This window comes from Ipomoea nil, unplaced genomic scaffold (genome assembly GCF_001879475.1).
Source record: "Ipomoea nil cultivar Tokyo-kokei standard unplaced genomic scaffold, Asagao_1.1 scaffold0302, whole genome shotgun sequence".
Classification (NCBI taxonomy): Eukaryota; Viridiplantae; Streptophyta; class Magnoliopsida; order Solanales; family Convolvulaceae; genus Ipomoea; species Ipomoea nil.
Window position 1 is genome coordinate 1,823,674 of NW_017616730.1, and position 19,537 is coordinate 1,843,210.

A 19,537-nucleotide genomic window follows, 5' to 3' on the forward strand; every position below is an offset into this window, starting at 1 on the left:
GACTCGCCAAGGACCTTGTGGTCTAATGACACCAAGTTACTCCCTCATAGAGAGGTTGTGGGATCAAGTCTCAATGAATACGATATTGCAAGCTAGTGGCATAATTCAGTCATTTTTTGTGGGATCAAGCCTCAGTAGATACGATATTGCAAGTGGCATAATTCAGTCATTTTTTGTGGGATCAAGCCTCAGTAGATACGATATTGCAAGTGGCATAATTCAGTCATTTTTTTCCTCATTTATGTTTTCAGTGAAATTCAAACTACCACATTGTCACATTCAATCGAACATCAAGTTAGGTGCGAACCACTATGTTAAACTTCGGGGGCAACCAATATTTTCCTATTGTGAGTGAGTGAGTCTGTCTTAATTCAATGTAATTCAATCATTTTTTTCCTCATTCATGTTTTCAGTAAAATTCAAACCGTCACATTGTCGTATTCAATCAAACATCAAGTTAGGCGCGAACCACTATGTTAAGCTTCGGGGCAACCAATATTTTCCTATTGTGAGTGAGTATATGTCTCTCTCTCTATGTTTTCATGTAACAGCAATTGATTTTTCATAAATCAAAGTGAATATTAATTAGAGAATGATTTTAGTAAATAAAAATAACATTTCTTTTCTATAAGTCTTGAAGTTTGAAGGTCCAAAACCAATTTTATTAGTCTAAATAACTAAACCAATTAAGTTCATTGTATCAAAGTCTCAAGATGTAAAACAAATAATTTTAATGTATATATTATGACAAGGTCAACATAATTAATATTTAATATGCTTAACATGTAAATTTCTTTCCTACCTTACATATTAAATAGTAATCAAACCAAAATTGATAACGTCTTTATTTTATTTTATTTTAAATGAAGGTATATAATGGAGGTTATTAATTAACCTGTCAAATATTAATGTATTAAAATAAATTATTAATCTAAACAAATATGTCAAGTGCTATATGTCTCAAATCATACATCCTCCCGCTGCGAATTGCTAGTAAAACAAAATTTATATAAGTTTTTTGACGATATAGGTACTGACGCTCAAGTCAAAGCTATATATAGACGATATGAGACTATATTATTGCCCATCTCGGACTCCCAAATGATAGGACAGTCAAAGTCACGACTCTAACTCCACCATAAAAGCTAACTCAGAAGTGAAGATTTAATCCCGACTTAAATTTCACTCCACAATCCCTTGTAGGGTTGGTCACTTTCATCCCGATAATTCATTCATGTTCGTGTTGTTGCATGATACATTGATACTTACTTTTAAAACAAAACATCTTTAAAATATTAGGTGCTTATGTAATCAACAATTTTATATTATTAACACATATAATTAATTTAAAATGTTATCAACCTTATTGCTAAAGGAGTGGCATTAAAAAATGTGTTAATTAAAAAGATTGTCTTACCACTTGTTTTGGTTCTAACTCCTTATATATATGTTGAACCTACAAGAAATGGAACATTTATATTATGATGGAGAATGCCATATATGTTTTAAACCTATGCTTTATCAAGCAATTATTTTAAAGATAAGATCTAAGATAAGCACTAAATATGTATCAAATTGATAATGTTTTTTTAAAGGAAAATTAAATGATTTTTTATTAAAAAAACAATTTTCGTTTTTTATTTCTGTCCGTTGTTACTTCTCGTTCTCAATTGTTTGTGAGGTGGCTTGTTTTGTTTATGAGTTCTATTAGGGTTAGGTTAAAATAGTTATTTTGCAAACAACTGGGGATGAAGAAAGTTATTTTTTTAGATAATTGAAGAACAAAAAATGACAATGATATGATCAAGTGTCTCAAACTACTGAATTTAAAATACGTTTTATTTAACTTTTAAACAAGAAAAATAAACATGTTTCTCATCAATCAAAGAAGGTATAATATATTATTCCTTAAATTTAAAGAGAAAATCCTCCTAAAAAAATATTTTCATTTGAACCAAACATGCCATCAGGAAACTTGTTTCCAGAATCCAGATGTTATGTTTTAATTATGAAAATTATTTCAAAAACGTTATTGAAATTGTGTGAATTCTTTATAAATTTTTTTTTTTTTTTTTTTTTTTAAATTGCGTTTGAAACGTAAAAACGTTACTCCGTATTTTAAGAAATTTGAGTCATTATTAAGTCATGAAATGATCGATTCCACCGATCAGAAGAGCAGTGGATAGGATTCCTCGGTCAAAGAGTTGACTAGATAGAGATAATATCTAGATTGATGGTAACACGTTGGCAATTATTCGAGTTTGAAGCACAGGAATTAGTGTTTGACCAGGTTGTCCCAACCTTGAAGAAGATGCCAATTTATGACATATATTACAAATCAGCTTTTTTATTTTTATTTTTATTTTTATTTTTATTTAACAAAAATAAAAAATTCACAGACTAACTCGATTCCCTCGGTTACCTTAGAGTCTTGTTTCAATATCTTGTTAGTTGAAAAACCTTAATCGATCAGAAGAAACGAAAAAATCCTTTGTATATATAGTGTACGAGTCAAGGTGAGAATATAGAAACTTCTCCCAGCCTAATAAAGCATTTAGGAAGATGTAATTCACGGTGATTCAATGACTTAGCAATAAGGTTAAATGCCGGTGCACACAAGGGATCTGTTCACTTTGAACATAATCCCACACTGACGCCGTCGAAATTTGAAAACCTTAATCTTTTCCTTAAAATACTGTCTACTGAATCGTTAAACTAAGTTCGTGTGAACTAAAAATCTAGAAACTGACAAAATAATTTGTGATTTATCTCCTTTAGCGGCTCTTAAATAAGGGCGGATGAGGACTCAGAAGTTAGAAGTTAGGATTATTGTAGCATAAGTTGAAATACTTAATATCTACATATATACATATACAAATCTAATAAGAGCGAATAATGTTAGATCCTTAACTGGAACAAAAAAAATGTCGGTACTAATTGTTTCTTAAGATGAATGTTTCATATTATTTTGATTTTAGTATCTTTTAATGATTTTCCTTATTTACCCTCTATTATATATTTTTTTTTTCCTTTAAATAACCCTAAATTCCGTTAGTTTAAACTTTAGTAACGGAATATTCCGTTAACTATTTATTATTCTTAACATACTCTTAATTTATATAAGGTCTTAGGTTTGAACCTCATCCCAAGTATAGTTGGCATAATTGTTAAACATTTATTATGAATATGTTAAAATGTATTAAAAATATATATATAATATAAAATTTAACATAAACTTTGGTCAAATAATTAGCTCGACTAAATACATATCATTCAAAGTTGGGCATCAAAAATTATAAATCAGGAACTACTTTAAAATCATTTGATTTTCTTGAATTTTTATTTTTATTTTTAAAAAAAAAAAAAAAGAAATTTAGGTTAAGTTTTTTTTTGTTTGTTTAATTAATCTTCTTCTGATTATTTAGAACAAAACTTAATATTTCAATTATGCTTTTGCATTATTGGAATGATTTAGGCCATTATGGTATTAATATTTTTTGTATTTTTTTCTTGTAATTAAATATCAAAGTTATAATGCAAAACATGTTATATATATATATATATATATATATATATATATATATATATATATATATATATATATATATATATATTTATTTATTTATTTATTTATTTATTTATTTATTTATTTATTTACCAAGTATTTTATACAAATATAATAAATATTAATATTTTGTTCAATACTTTCACATGATAACCTACAACACACATCTCACAACACATGAAACATGTAGGAAAAAACTTCCACTACTAAATATCAATAGGTGTTTGTACGCTAAAGAGTTCATATTACAACTAAAATCTCAGTCATATACACAGCAAGGCAAATCTAAAACTTCCAATAAATAAATAAATAAAACTTCCTACACCATAATCTCATTGCATGATGAATCCCTCTATGCTGCTACCAGTAACCTAATTGCACATGACACACTACCAATAAATAAATAAATAAAGGACATGTACTGAAGATGAAAACAATAACAATGCTACCCAAAAGAGAATTAAGAAGAATTATAGAAATTTAAACCAAAAGTAGTATTTATTTAGACTATCGCTTTAAGACTAAGTATTTAGACTAACGTTATTACAAAGTTGCAAGCATTTATTTCAGTGATAATTAAAAACAATCTCTCATATATTATCTTACATTTATATACTTTAAATTACCGATTTAAATAAACAAATTCAACATTTATTTACGTATGCATGAACATCTCCTATGTAATATTGCATTGATATACTTTGAAATATTTATTTTAAAAATAATTATTGAGCATTATCCCGCGTAAAAAAACTAGTATAAAAATAAAAATAAAAAGGGATTCATCTGTCATCTTCCATGCACCGCCCAATCGCCAAGGAGGCAAGGACCACTTCTCCACCTCCATCATCTTCTTTCTGGGAATGAATTTGGGAACGTGCGCTTTCACATGCATTCTCTCAGTCCTGACATTCTATTCCCATGTCAAATCTATTTCTCCCACTATTTTTAACATCACACATTATTTATCAGGTCAAAAGCACCATAACGGAATAATTGAACGGATGAAATATAAATTTTGTTTAAAGTTATGAGTTTAATTTTTATCCGTGCTCTTTCGGTCCAACTTACACATAAGACCAAATCGAGCATTAAATAGGCTGGCCACACAACATGTGGAACCAAAACAACCTCAAAAAAAAACACCTAGAAAAGATGCTGCCATTATAAGATCAAGAAATTTACAAGTGAAATTTCCATAACCACAAATTTCCAATCTGAACTCTTCCAACTAGGTATGAACTGTACATTGTATACACCATCCTAGAAACATCATCAACATCTATATCAATTGTAAGCATCACTTATTAAGTTCTCGAAAAAAAAAAATTTTATATTAAACCCTGGACTCAAAAAGGGAGTTTGATCACCTTGAGACTAATGCCGCTCCGGCAGTTCCTGAAACTCGAGAAAAGAAAAAAACAGAAACCGGGAAGGAGCAGCGCGACTGCACAAGACAAAACATGCCATGGGAGAATGGCAATTTACAGGGTATACATGGGACAAAATTGTTAAGGATAAACGAAGAGGGGAGGGGTGCTAAACATTTACATTCACATACAGTGCGAATTTGACAATGCAAGAGAGACTTTACGGGTGATGAGGTTAGCCTTTTGCCGCTTGCTTAGAGTGGCTCGGCCCCCATATGCGGATGGTTTGGTCATCGCTTGCTGAAGCCAACATTTGGTGCCTCGTAGGATTCCAGCTCACACAGTTCACGGTCATCAAATGACCAGACAGGATCTCAAGCGGGTTACAGCTCTTTCGATTCCATATGTAAACCTGCCACGGGAGATGGAATCTTCAATAACTCACTTTGTTTACCAAAAAGGGAATAACATATTGGTCCTAGCCACAATGCAAACATTGATTCTGTTGTTGTATTTTAGCCTCGTTTCAAGAAAGGTTATGTTTTCATCCATCTAAAGATTTAGTTCATCACAGGGCGAGAAGCCATGTCCAAAATGCTAACTTTATACAAACATATATACATGAAGTCTAATTGTATGTTGGGAGAGGCATAGTTATTGTAAACGTAACTATATAAGACTTATTTAGTAATTTGATTAACTGGGGACAAAGAGAAAAGCGGCATACCATTGAATCTTCACTGCCACTGGCAATAAATGTGCTATCCAATCCTCCAAAGCAGGATCGTATCACATATTTATGTTGTTTGTGGCCATTGTACTTGGATGGCTTCAGCCATGCCCCTGCAACATCCCACATATGAATCTCCTGACTATTGAGGTTGACGATGAAGAATTTACCATCCCCCGATACGGAAAGGGACGTGATTGGATGCTCCTCGGCAATGACACGCTCGGCATTTGTTCCCACATTTAGTATTCGGATTTCTTTGTCAGCAAAGATACTAATAAGATTCTCCCCATCTGGTGTAACAGCAAGATCCAAAACCTTCGGCATCCGCATCCCTTTCCATACTTTTATCTCATTACCTTCACAGTCCCACATGTATATGCCATTCTCAGGGTCTGAACTGCCGCAGACAATCCACTTGGAATCTGGAAACCAAGCACATGAGCTGACAATGAAACCGTCATTTCCATATGTATGCTTGAAGGTACCCGTTTCCACGTCCCAAAGTTTGACAACTTCTAAATTTCCACAGGTCAGCAACATGGTGTCGTCGGGGCTCCATGCTACAAAGGACACAGGTTTCTTGTGACCCAGCAACGTGTACTTCTGGGCCACCTTACCATCAGGCAGCACCTATCACAAAATTATCAAAAGTTGGTTCGCAAACTCACATCTATAATATAAGGACGTAAACCTATAGACTACAAGATGAAAAGAAAAATTTATGGCATTAGGCAATTTTCAATCGAGCATGAGAAATTTAGAACATGGACAGTACTAAATACTCCATATCATTTCACACAAAAATGTCAATGTCCAAAATATCCACCGATTTGAGCATATAGTATAGAATCCTAAAAAGAGACTGACAAAATTTTCCAGTCTCATCTGTTTTTCCTATGGGATAAAACATAGGGACCTTCCACAATAGTGACTTTAGTTCACATGTTCCTTTTATATTGTGCAGAGATAGGTTCACCAGCTTTTCAGTTATTCCATACTCCCACTGTCAATTGAAGTAGCTTTTTTTTTCTTTTTTCTTTTTTTATTAATATGAAATTTAATTTTCTTAAAACTTTAAAGAACTTACACTACCCAAGAATCTAAGTGAACTAATAATATGCTATTATTCAAAACTTTAACCTTAACTTCAAGGATTTAATGAACTATACACTTCTACACGTTCCAACATTTATTAACAATTATCACAAATATCTTGAATGTAATAACCTTTATGAATTTCCCTTTTATAATTTGTATGCTTTTCTCCCCAACATGACGGTACTAAAAGTATGGGCTTAATAGCTTTAATGTGGCTTATATCGACAGCAAACTATATAACCAGCCCTGTGCCATCAAGCATTGAGAGCATTGGGTCAACTGTTCATCATTGCAATGCACACACATTGGATTATTGTCATGTGAATTATTCTGAAGTAAACTTTCATCAAATCAAATTGGTAAAAAATGTTCAGCCTCACATAATTATGCAAGCTAGCCATCCCAATATGATGGAAACCAGCCCACTTGCCAGGAAATATTATTTAACATGTTTTGCTTGTATATCTTACCTTTCTTGACCTGGATGTTGAAGATAAAAGTAATTATTTATTTAAACCAAGATTATTATTTCTTCCTACACCTTACTTTCTCGTTCATATATGTGAAGCCAATAATTGATATTTGCAGCAAGTTATAGCTTGTCACAGTTTACAGTGAGGTTACTAATTGCTCGATGTGTACAAACTGGCATAAATAGACATTTAAGAGTTCTGTATCTAGAAGTGCCTAGAAAAATTTCTTCTTCATAGATTCCTCGGGATGCATGCCAATAATTTTTTTACTTTAATAAATAGAGGAATAAAGGTCAAATTGGCCATCCAACTACACAGCAAACTGCAATTGAGCCATTGAACTCAAAGAAATTACAATTTAGGTCCCCGAACAATGCAAAATCATGCAATTCAACCTAAAATGACGTGTTGACCTGGTAATATGCTAACATGGCGGTTACCGATGAGAAGGCAACCAGCCGCCTGCGAACAGGGCTACAGGGTGGGGCTTTTATATATATATATATATATATATATATATATATATATATATATATATATATATATATATATATATATATATATATATATATTTTAAACATCTTCCAACTAACAAATGAAGACCATGAGACCAGTAAAATTGTGGAGCAAATTACTTATTTGCCAAGACGGGGATTTTATCAAATAGTGAATGAAAATGCAGAGTTCCCTCACTCACATTACCAAAGATCTTGATAAGTTTGAAGGAAGTGTCACAACAATGAAGTGATAATCAGCTTCACTACTTCATCCTTGCTCTACAAATCCAATTTGAATGAGCTGCTTTCATTTTTTTGGTTTTTTAAAGGGAATTACTCTTTCTTTGAACCGTAACAATTCACACCTGAAGAATATAAACTAGTAATATTCAAAGTAGAACATGCTACTAGCTTAACCTTATCGATGTGTATCGAATAAATCAATAATGTATTAAGAGTTTTCACACTCAGAAGTTACAAAAGCTGATGTATCTATACAGTGCAATTATTTCATATACTGCCACATGGGAATGCTAATAGCTATGCACAATTTTCAGCCAATTAGTGCATAGTATCATTTATTGCATTCCAGCACTTAAAAGCACTTTGGTTTGCATTCCAGCACCAAATTTAACCAAAACCTAGGTCAGTTACATCAATGAAGCTTATGCATATTAAAGCCCTGTACTTTTCCCCTTTTTTAAACTCATGCCATTTATACCACCTATTTCAGCAACTTAGCCAAAAAAATCCACAAAGTAATGACATAACAAATATGAAGTGCATAGAAACATAGATAAAGCATACCAAGAAAATACCTTCCATATAATTGCTGAACAGTCACTTGATGATGAGGCCAAGTACTCACCGTTATTGGAAAACTGGACATACCAAACTTCATTACCATGATTGCTTAAAATCTGCAACAACATTAAAAGCACTGCTCGTGTTTAAACAGTTGAATGGCAGAACAAAAGGCTGAATATGAGATTGATTATTGTAATTTGCAAGGGATGAAATCTTGTGTCAAGAATCAATAGGATTTACTTGGAGCATTCAATTAAAATTAGCTTTTTTATTATTATTGTCAAGTTAGAGATCATGAACATAAATTTTGTCCCTTTTTGGCTTTAATTCATAAACAAGATGTTAAATTAACACCTGTATGGTCTTCGTAGGAAACTGAGCACGGTCACAGTGGTGATCTTCATAAAGTGACACTGTAGAGAAACTATGGTAGATACAGCTATCAATCTGAGAACTGACAGCCATTTCAACCAAATATTCTAACCGTCTTTGAGGCAACGTGATTGGTGGTGGCAGCACGTTTTCAAGTTCAATCACGAGTTTCTTCCGCAAGTTGGGAATTAAACCATGGTCAAAGTTATCCAACCCTGAATCCTGGGGAGAGACTATCTCGTAAGCAAGTCTATGAATATTCTCCTTCCCTACTTTTAATCCAGCAATCTGTGTCCGCAGCATCTCTAATGCTGCAGAATCATCCCCGCTTTTCAAACACTCTATCAAACACTGCTTGAGAACGAGGAATAAAGCCGAAGCTCTCTTTTCATCAGTTAATCCCTTTAATCCATTAATGCTCACAATACATTCATCCCACTTCGCATCAAGAACTTGTGACTCGATTGTTTCAAACTCCGCGGATTTGCATGAAAGTCCAGACTCAGATTCTAAGCAAGCTGCAGACTTCCCATAACCTAATGAATACAGACACTGAATGATAACTCTCACCAATTCATGTTTCATGATTAGCCGCTTCTCCCCCAATTTTGTCACCGAATCCTCCATTGAATCATCACCCAATTGCCTTAAAATCACCAACTCCCTCTCCCACTTATTCAAACTCGCAAGCCGCTATGATAAAACCCTCTGCATAGCAATTCCAAGTGAAAATTTCACAAACAAATGAGAAACTTTCACAAAGTAAATCACAAAACCGCAAAAACGAACTTGCCATTAATTAGTATATTGAAGAGAACGTATGAATGTACTGCGCACGCATGAATTCATCCAAATAACAACATTCAATAATCGAATCAAACACTGCAAAATTAAACACAATCTTGACAAGAATAGAGATTGAATACAATACCCGAAAACTAATCCGAGACCGAGAAAACAATATTGAGAATTCAGTAACAGCTTTACTGTACGGACTTGAAATCTACGAACAAATGAATTTGCACGAGCTCGCAGTTTCCATTCCAGAAGTTAATAAGCTCAGTGGAGAGTAGAAAGGAAAAAGGGAGCAAATCGAGAGAGTAGATGCATTTGAAGAAGACAGAGACAAAGATCAGAGAGGGTACGAGCCACGTGGACGGATCACAACAGACTCTCGCCCTTCTAAACGACGCCGTATCCCGCGGTGTCATATGGATTCTGCGGGCGCTGCTAGCTTGCCAGCTAGCCCCATGGAGAATACCGTTTTTTAGAATCTAGTGTTTTTTGGGACACCATTATTCAGGGGTTCCTAGGTTTTTTTTTCCTGCTTGTTTTGTTGCATTTAACAATATACTATGTTAATACAATACTATAATCCAAAATTCCATTTTGGTAAATGGAATGTCACCAAATTCAAATTAATTCTATAGTTGTTATAATGAGAATAAAATGTGACTTATAAAGTATTTAGTATTTGTTTTGGATGTGATTATTCATGTTAATTATGAGTTTGTTAATTTTAAGTAAAAGAAATTTGAGTTGGATTTATATCTAGGTGCATATAGCAACAGTATGCAAAGATATTGAATTATGCATTTGCTTTACTTTATTTTATTTTATTAACCAATTGAGTTGGTCAGGCATATGATTTAGAAGTTTTATTAGACTGAGTTGATCAATTATGAGCAACCTAGATATATCATCTATGAGTAACATATTAGTCTTCTCGGGTTTACCCTATGTGGCCTTGGTATTATGAGCTACTTACTGACCGTCTCAATTTAAGCTAGTCATCTATGTAATTCTAGTTTGGTTTATCTCTTTATAGTTATTTGTTGGTTAGGGTTAAGACAATCTTCATCGTTAGACATTCGAGCCTGCATTCAAATTTATTTCTAATTGATCAAGCCTTGTTAAAATGCTTTAAACTAAATGGCCATGTAATAATATTGGGAAAAAAAAATGTCCGGATCACCTCTGAAATCTCATGTGATTTTTGGAACAAACTGTGTCTCATGTCACTAGTCTAAGTATTTACAAATTTTCAGTTAAATGTTTAAGTGTCCAAGCATTTAACCATGTTTCACTCGAACTAACGATTGGTGATTTCTCGACAACGGATATCTCGACTCTCTCATCTATGAAGAACGTAGCAAAATGCGTACTTAGTGTGAATTGCAGAATCCCGTGAACCAGCATTGGGTTATGGGCTTAGAAGCAAATGAGGGCAATTTATATCCTACACCACGGCGCGCGTTACACTATGCGCCCAGATGCAAAACGACGTCGTTTTAATTATTATTTTTTTTGAAATTTCCTGCCCCAGTGAATGGCAGTAGTTTTTTCTTTAAAAAAAAAACCCGCTATTCAAAAATGTATATAATGTTATACTAGAATACACATAATGTTATACATGAATGTACATAATTATATAACAAAATATACATACTCTTTTTAAAAGATAATACACATAATCTAACATAATACATAATAGACATAAACTTTTAACATAATACACATCAACTCTTAACATAATACACACAAATTTTCTGATTCGGATGTACATAATTGTATAAAAAGAATGTACATAATTGTATAAAAATACACATAACTGTAGGAACGAATACACATAACGTTGTGAACGAATACACATAACGTTGTGAACAAATACACATAATCTCAGCAATTTCCTACCGCGCCTCCCAACACTACTCTAAAACAACATCGTTTTGGGAGGCGCGCGGCGCACAGTGCTATGTGCGCCGTGGTGTTGGATATAACGATTGGCAAATGAGTGTGCCTGAATTTGCTATAGTGGGCTTGAGCCCAAGTATCTCGATCTGTAAGATAAACAAAGAAAACATGGAAATCACATTCCGACATTCCAAATATCCAGTGTACAACCGTCACCACAGGAATGGCGACGCTAGGAGGACACTATCACCTATCCGCCACCGCCCTTCCCGGTGGCTCACGGCGGAAGTCATCGGGCTCTCCACTGTCCAGCGTTAACTTCAGTGTCTCTCGTACTAGGTTCTTCAATCTCTTTTAACTTAGCTAGTCTGTTGTTTACGCTGATGAGCTTACTGAAACTCTTGTTAAAATAACGACAGAGTTTTCAAGTCGGAAATGTCAGTTCCGTCGCCCCCCGAAGATCGCATTGTCGTGCGTCATTCTCAAATCTCAATCTCCCTCAATCGATTGCGTTCATGTTCTCCATCTTTTCCAAAAAGATTCAAACTTTAGTTGTGGTTCTGCAGTTAGGCGTTGGAGGTGCGACGGTGGACTTCTTGGCGGTGGTGGCTTCTTACCCTAAGCCCGATGATAAAATTCGAAGCACCAGCTTTGAGGTTCAAGGAGGTGGCAACACTGGAAATGCTTTGACTTGTGCAGCTCGACTTGGCCTTAATCCAAGGATTATTTCCAAGGTTTTCAGTTCATTTTCAGTAGTGATGCTTTTGTGGTTTGATCAGTACTTGAATGTTATGTTATCCATTGATTAATTTTAGTTATAATTAAAGAGTATCCATTGCCAATATCTCCAATTAATAGAAGTTGAAAAACCTCAACTCGAAGAAGCAAGACAATATCTGCAAATTGGGAAATTTGGTCGAGAATCTGAGAAGTAAATAACAAGATTCAGAATTCAACATTGTTATTATTGATTATTTCTATATTTATGAAGTAGAAAAAATCAGGTTGTTTCTTTATTCGAAACTGATTTAGTGTTATTTCCTAATCACCATTTCACTTCTAAGCCGCTTACTATGGTACATTGAATACCTTACCATTTCTGAACTTTAATAGGTTGCTAATGATGGACAAGGCAAAGGAATATTGGATGAACTAGATGGGGATGGTGTTGACACGTCTTTCATGGTGGTAAGTTCTTAGTACAAATGTTCATCTTATAAAGTTTAGAGGATCGAGACAACTATGGTGTTTGCATTTTCATTTTAGGTATCCGAGGGAGGCAATTCACCTTTCAGCTATATCATTGTTGACAGTCAAACGTGAGTACCCTGACTTTTGTTTCTGTGGTATAGTTGTGTTTGTTATTGAGGCATTAGTCATATGACGGGCCTTTTTAGTTTGATGGCTTTAACGTTTGAATCTTTCTTGTTAGCCTGTACTGAAAATTGCAAGAAAAGTTGGATTCTAACTAATGCTACTATCTTCTTAGTTCGATTCATCTATACAGTCTGAGGATTTTCTGAGATTCTTTTGAACACATTGCTGTATCTCTTGAAAGAAAAGTTGTTCTTTGATGTTTCAGGAAAACTCGCACTTGCATACATACTCCAGGAGAGCCACCCATGAAACCAGAAGAGCTATCCCAATCACATTTGCTATCTGCTATTGATGGAGCAAGAATTGTCTATTTTGATGGAAGATTGTATGAAACTGCTTGCGTTGTGGCAAAGGAGGTACTTGACATTACACTATTTGTGCAAGTTACTCTGTGCTGTCAAATGAACCTCGCTCTTCTGTCATTTGGTTTTGTAGTATATTGACACCTCCATAATCTTTAATATGCTAATTTCATTTCAGTTTTTCATTTGTACTTTGGTTGCCGTTGGAAAAATGGAAGTAAGTTGCACGTTCTTTTTTGGATTTCAGTGCAGGCAAGTAGTAGGAGCATACCCATTTTAGTTGATGCGGAAAGGGCAAGGGACGGACTGGATGATCTTTTGAACTTTGCTAGTTATGTTGTATGCTCAACAAAGTTTCCACAGGCAAGCTCTTTAGCGTAATGCTCTTTGGCTGCATTCATTTACATTGGTTGACTCTAGTCTTAGAAACCAAAATGTTATTGGGGGCAACCCTAGCCAAGTTGGTCAGACTGTTGGCTTGATAACCACAAGATTCCAAGTTCAACTCCTAGTGGGAGCGTCCTATTAGCTTTCTTGTTTTCCTTGTCACCCCAAAATAAAAAATGTTGAGTTATTTCTTTGCAACTTGAGCATTGGTTTACCTCCTCGGGTAGTGGCTGCGGGTTTTCCTTGTCACCCCAAAATAAAAAATGTTGAGTTATTTCTTTGCAACTTGAGTTATTTCTTTGCAACTTGAGCATTCACTTTCTTGCAGTTATACTTTGTTATGTGGTCTCCTCGGGTTGTGGCTGCGGGTTTTCCTTGTCACCCCAAAATAAAAAATGTTGAGTTATTTCTTTGCAACTTGAGCATTCACTTTCTTGCGGTTATACTTTGTTATGTGGTGATTGAGACAGTAAAATATGTTTGCCTTTTGCAGGCATGGACCGACACCCCTACTCTTCCAAGTGCACTTATTTCCATGCTTATACGATTACCAAATGTAAAATTTGTGGTTGTGACATTGGGTGAAGAGGGTTGCATAATGCTAGAAAGGACTGAAACTGGTACGTCTACACACTTCTGGCTTTCTGGCTTCTTTTCATCAAAGTTTCGGAAGTATATTTGTGTAGAAAGAGATGGCATCTAAAGAAATGACCATGGTTGTATTAACCTGCTAATATCTTTTTAAGATTATAATATACTTTTGCAGAGTCCACTCAATATGAAGAAATAGATATAGACGATTTGTATGAAATACTGAAGCAAAGGAAGGATGCTAACACAACCATCCCTACATGCATACCATCGGTAACTTTCTTCATTTGAAGGATCATTTCCTCGTCAAAAAACTCTAGTAATGATCAGTAGACCGGAGTCTTGCTTAGAAACTACATGCCTGTCTTTGTGGCTATAGTTTTATGGAAAGTTCTAGTTTTTGCATCAAAATCGTACGTTATTACTTATGGAGTAATGTATATAAACACTTACAGAATGTGGCAAAACTGCGAGCAAAGGGAGTAGGGATGGTTTGTGGTAGGCTACTTCTGGGAACAACTGAAAAGATACCGCCTTCTGAATTAGTTGATACAACCGGTGCTGGAGATGCATTTATCGGTGCAATCCTTTACTGTATGTAAAATTACTTTACCTAATAAAACCATTTTATCTTCTATAATTGGAGTTGGCAACACCATAAATCACGCGATTCTCCATGATCTTTCTGCAGCAATCTGTGCTGATATGCCCCCAGAAAAGATGCTGCCATTTGCTGCCCAAGTGGTTAGTACTTACTACTTACTATTTGATCCTTGTTTGTGGGGAAACCTGAAAAGCTCACTTATGATTTCCGGTGGCGATTTGCAGGCAGCTATCGGTTGCAGAGCCTTGGGTGCCCGAGCTGGTCTTCCCCGACGTGATGACCCTCGCTTGACACCTTTTTTAGTGTAGGAGGGCGCCCGAGGGGTGCCCACAATATTGGTCTAGCAAGTCACAGAAACAAAAGGATTGTGCTTTTTCTTGTCATGTTCTTGTCCGGGTTTCTCTGGACTGACATTCTGTTTGGATTGTTACAATGTCTTACTCAATGAAATCGAATGCTTTTTCGTTACTCTTAAGAGTAAGAGAGAACATATGAGTTTATAAGACCTTGGTTAGATTCAATCTTTTACTGTGGTTTGACCCATGTGCATTATAGTCTGAGTGATTTTAGCCTAATCTTAATTTATAACATGGTATCAAAGCTTGATCAAGAGATCAATGTTTCAAGATTTGGAAGGAAAATACCAAATTGAGCATTAACTACTTTCTGTCCTTTTGACAACAAAAACCAATAATAACATACCCACCATACCAATGTTCTACAGACCATAATTTACAGCAAAAGAGAAGCAGTTGAAAAGGTCTAATGATCCAATTCCTAATCCTATCAAAGAAACTGTTGTTTTACAGCAGACTGTCAGCTCTGGTGGGCAGCCTCTTGAAGAAACTGACAGTGGGTGATGGCAGCCTGTTTCTGAACTTGGGTGGCCTTAGCAAGTAAATCCCCCAGAGAGCCACAACCAACCTAATTGGCACCATGTAGAACCCGAATGCCGCCACGAAGCAGAACATCACGAACAAGAACGTGGCTCTCGGGTCACGCCAGCTCAGCAGCGACTGGAACCTCTCCCCTTGAGTCGCCATGTCACCCACCACGGTCTGAATCCTCCCGGCCACGCTCCTCAACCGGTCGTACCTCAGGCGGACGACCTCCGCGTTCCTGCTCGAGGGGAAGGAATCGAACTCCTCGTCCAGCTCGTCGGGGTGCACGTTCTCGGCATAGGATAACCGCGTGTCCATGTGGGGAGGGAGGCGCGGGCGGGACCTGTAACGCCACACCCCCGTCACCGCCATGGTTAGGAACACGAACGGGATTATAAGCTCGGGGATGATGACGAGCACGAAGAAGGTTATCAGAAACAGGGTTGAATTCACTGGCTTGTTCCAGTTCCTCAAAGACTCCAGCAGCCTGCTTATGTTGAAACCCCAGGCTAGAATCCCTCTCAGCCTGAAAAAATTAGCCTTGCTCTTCCTCATGCTCCACATATGAGAATCATGGTCAAGCATATACTCCACAACCTCCCGCCCGAGAGGCGGCTCCGCCCTGCTCATCCTCCCCGCCACCACGTTCATCGCCTGGTACCGCAGGCTGTCGAGCTGGTTCACGGACAACGGCTGCACATAATGCATCTTCGGGAGCAACGGGATGGTGTACATATGCAGCATATTCACCATGTTAGAACACGAAAACCGAACCGCCAAGTGAAGCTCCCCCATCTTCTTCACCCCGGAAGGGTGGAGCATGAGTAAGGGATATGCATTGGTGTAGACTCTATCGGTCTCGAGAGTCGACAGCCGGATTCTCACCTTCCCAATCCTCGGGTCCCGGGGGCTACTCCCCGGGGCTCCGGCCATGTTCTTGTCCACCCGGGAATTATCAAACACCCCGATGGTGATCACCGTGCAAGGATCAAACACTTCCCATGTATACTGCTCGTTCCATTTTGGCGCCATGCTATCCACCACGGTCCTGGTTCGAACCCATTTTTGGCCATATTTAGCAACGCAATAAGCATCCGTGGAGCCTCCTTTCCCCTGCTTCATTTTCATTGGAACAACATTAGTAGCTCCCAGGAATCCCACTTCGAGAACTCCTATGTGAGGCTTCCAAAGCTGCTTAGCCGTCGGCCTGACGTCGCTGCTGTACATTGTGGCCTCATCCAGGACATGATACCCGCCGTCCAAGGACGCCCGGAGGTGAATCCTCGACGCGAATCTCACCGCCTTGGACTGATCGTTAGGGTTGTTGTTGAAATGAAGGTCGAGGTTGAACCACTTAGGGGCCAGCGGTTTCTCGTTCAGCCGTCTTTCTACGCAGGAAACCGGGAAAAAAAGCCTCCCGACAACCTCGTCTCGGTTGGAAGCCACATGATCTTCAACCGAGATTAATACTAAATCCTCAAACGGCTCTGCAACTACAAACATCAAGTCCTCGTTCCAGAAAGGATTCGACAGAGTTCTATTCGCCGCAGGGACCGAAACGCGTGTCCTTAAAACCTGACTCCCAACCTGAACTTTCACGAAAAGCTCAGGGTACCTCATTATCGACGACCCTTTTTCTCCCAGAATAATGTCCTGCGCTTCAATCACTCCCACTCTCAAGTACCAAAGCTTGGGGGAAAGATAAACCTTGGACTTTATCGAACCCAGACCGTCGAATGCAACGTTGGCCGCCTTCGAATGCCAGGCCTCGGCGAAAGCTTCGTCGGCTTGGGTTCCGAACCAGGTGGAAACCATGATTTCGCCACCTTTGGATTTGTCGCCTTTCTTGTCTTCCGTTCTGTACCACTGCGGCGCCAGTTGGCTGTCCGGCGGGAGCCGCTTGGGAACCTCATTTAGGTCGAACCAAACGCGGCCTAAGAAATCGTCTTTGTTGGTTTCCCTGACGAAGATCTCGACGAACGAGGATTGAATGCTGTCCTTGGAGAACGCGAAGACCTGGTCCCACTCCGCGTTGGCGGTGGTGGGGACTCTCTTCGTGATTCCTCTGTAGTTCCCTAGCTTCACCTCGGCGACTATGTCCCCGCCGCCGAAGAGATGAAAGTTCTGGGCTTTCACCACTCTCACGTAGAGATACTGCATTTGCTCTACGAGGTCGTAGGTTGAGCTTGTCTTGTCTTTGTTTAACCCGCCCAGGTGCGGGCTGGTTTCTTTCAGTGAATACTCGTTTTGTGCGGCGCCGCCGGAGTAGACGCCCATCCCGGCCATTCCGGCGGCTCCGCCGCCGACGCCCACGGCGGGAATGGTGGGGCCGGGGACGGCTGCTATAACGACCGGCTTGATGTCTCCCGGAGTGGGGTCCACCGGCTTGGAAAGACTCTGGTTTTGAGGGTTCATCAGTTTGTTGTTATCCTGGCCGCCGAGCTGAACCACCATGTTCGTCCCCGCCGCCGCCTGCTGCATCTTCTTGCTCTTTTTCCCGTTCGGCGTCACGTTGAATGAAACCACACCCTCTCCCCCGCCGCCGTTGAGAACCTGTTGTGAAAGAATAAGTTTTATTATATATATATATATATATATATATATATATATATATATATATTGAATATACAGGTTCTATACCGGTTTCGATTCCTTGGTGGAGAGATAAAGCTTGAGGCTAATCTCCCCTCGAACGTGCGAGAAAAGGCTCCGCTTCTCCAGCGTGTACAGCTGCGTCGGAGTCGCCTCCTCCCCTTCCCGGGGCACGCTCGACCCGGAAACGCAGACCCGCCCGAGGAAGTTCCGGCTGTTGGTCGACCGCCGCTCGTTGAAGACGTTAACCTCCACGCTCCGGTAAGGCAGGTCCGCCACGTCGTTAACATGGAAAACAAGCTTTTCGTTCCAAACCGGGTTCAAATCCCGGTGCTTCACCTGAGTCCTTTGTCTCTGGTTCTCAAACTCAACCTCCACGAACGCCGACGACGACCCCTCCCCGTCTTTCGGCATCAGGTTGTGCGCCGCCACCACCTCCACCACCAGCCTCTCCTTCCCGCCGTTCATTTCCGCCCCCTCTCTCTCTCTACCCCAAACAGAAAAACAACAAACGTAAGATAGAAAATCCCAAGTGTATTATGTATATACTATACTGAATAGTCTTAGGAGTCAGAAGAGAAGAATGAGATTACATCAGTGTACTGACTGGAAAAAGAGCTGGATTAGAGTATGAAGGTGAAGTGAGAGAGAGAGAGATACTAGATTACAGACAGAAAGAGAGAGAGAGAGAGAGAGATTGGTTTAGTGTTTTCTGGCATATTACATTGATGACCAGACAGTAATAAATGAGTTAAAACAGGGATTGGGTCGTTATGACGGAGCATCGACTTGTTTCGTTACTCTCGAGCGCCCTGTTTGCCTATTTGGCTATTTGTGTATTACTATTTTTTGTTCTTTTGTTGTAATTATGTAAGTAATGTAACCCAATACGTTTTTTTTTAAATAATAAGGTTTCACCATTTTGTGTGGAAACAAACAAGGCACTACGCGAGAACTTAACCGAGGTGGACGGACTACGATGGCTGACAGACGGGAGTTATTAATTTGCAGCGGCGCGTGATAGAATCCACAGAGACTCCCAATTACTTAGTTACACGAAGAAGGAAACGAGTTGTCTGTCCGAGGTTCTGTACAGTGTTTGAACCCAGTTTCTGCCCTCTTTTTTTTTTTTTTTAAATTATTTTAACAAAATGTTATTTGTGTTTTTGACCATTTATGACGGGATTATAGGAT

The 19,537-nt window shown here is 38.0% G+C and overlaps 3 protein-coding genes across 4 annotated transcripts; 1 reads left to right on the forward strand and 2 right to left on the reverse strand.

Moving 5' to 3' along the window:
• Positions 1-4,735: 4,735 nt before the first annotated feature.
• LOC109161681 (WD repeat-containing protein 26) lies at positions 4,736-10,178 on the reverse strand. The gene is made up of 5 exons (XM_019310175.1): positions 9,847-10,178; positions 8,898-9,623; positions 8,555-8,656; positions 5,663-6,298; positions 4,736-5,347 (listed from the first exon to the last, which is right to left on the reverse strand). Exons 2-5 carry the CDS (start codon positions 9,540-9,542, stop codon positions 5,171-5,173), a joined length of 1,560 nt encoding a protein of 519 aa, XP_019165720.1. The 5' UTR covers positions 9,543-9,623; positions 9,847-10,178; the 3' UTR covers positions 4,736-5,170.
• A 1,624-nt stretch (positions 10,179-11,802) lies between these two features.
• Positions 11,803-15,396, forward strand: LOC109158162 (ribokinase-like). 2 transcript variants are annotated; one of them, XR_002050319.1, is made up of 13 exons: positions 11,803-11,948; positions 12,029-12,080; positions 12,176-12,343; positions 12,723-12,797; positions 12,876-12,928; positions 13,192-13,342; positions 13,541-13,651; positions 14,169-14,295; positions 14,442-14,539; positions 14,722-14,860; positions 14,958-15,010; positions 15,095-15,334; positions 15,386-15,396. XR_002050319.1 is itself a non-coding variant. In XM_019306017.1 (12 exons), exons 1-12 carry the CDS (start codon positions 11,833-11,835, stop codon positions 15,176-15,178), a joined length of 1,227 nt encoding a protein of 408 aa, XP_019161562.1. In that variant the 5' UTR covers positions 11,803-11,832; the 3' UTR covers positions 15,179-15,339. The 2 variants fall into 2 exon arrangements, 1 of the variants encoding a protein (XP_019161562.1); XM_019306017.1 differs by lacking the exon at positions 15,386-15,396 and having other exon boundaries at positions 15,095-15,339.
• A 106-nt stretch (positions 15,397-15,502) lies between these two features.
• LOC109158004 (FT-interacting protein 1) lies at positions 15,503-19,116 on the reverse strand. Its single transcript, XM_019305826.1, has 2 exons — positions 18,392-19,116; positions 15,503-18,304 (listed from the first exon to the last, which is right to left on the reverse strand). The coding sequence occupies exons 1-2, from the start codon at positions 18,809-18,811 to the stop codon at positions 15,674-15,676; spliced, it is 3,051 nt and encodes a 1,016-aa protein (XP_019161371.1). The 5' UTR covers positions 18,812-19,116; the 3' UTR covers positions 15,503-15,673.
• Between the last annotated feature and the right edge of the window lie 421 nt (positions 19,117-19,537).

Excerpts from the sequence above, each read along its gene's own strand:
- LOC109161681 (XM_019310175.1), bottom strand. The coding sequence starts at position 9,542 with ATGGAGGATTCGGTGACAAAATTGGGGGAGAAGCGGCTAATCATGAAA. Across the intron at positions 6,299-8,554 it reads GTTCAGCAATTATATGGAAG|GTGCTGCCTGATGGTAAGGT; the intron begins GTATTTTCTTGG and ends ATTTTGTGATAG. Across the intron at positions 5,348-5,662 it reads GTGGCAGTGAAGATTCAATG|GTTTACATATGGAATCGAAA; the intron begins GTATGCCGCTTT and ends CTCCCGTGGCAG.
- LOC109158162 (XM_019306017.1), top strand. The coding sequence starts at position 11,833 with ATGGCGACGCTAGGAGGACACTATCACCTATCCGCCACCGCCCTTCCC. Across the intron at positions 14,861-14,957 it reads TATCGGTGCAATCCTTTACT|CAATCTGTGCTGATATGCCC; the intron begins GTATGTAAAATT and ends ATCTTTCTGCAG. Across the intron at positions 15,011-15,094 it reads TGCCATTTGCTGCCCAAGTG|GCAGCTATCGGTTGCAGAGC; the intron begins GTTAGTACTTAC and ends GGCGATTTGCAG.
- LOC109158004 (XM_019305826.1), bottom strand. The coding sequence starts at position 18,811 with ATGAACGGCGGGAAGGAGAGGCTGGTGGTGGAGGTGGTGGCGGCGCAC. Across the intron at positions 18,305-18,391 it reads CCACCAAGGAATCGAAACCG|GTTCTCAACGGCGGCGGGGG; the intron begins GTATAGAACCTG and ends CTTTCACAACAG.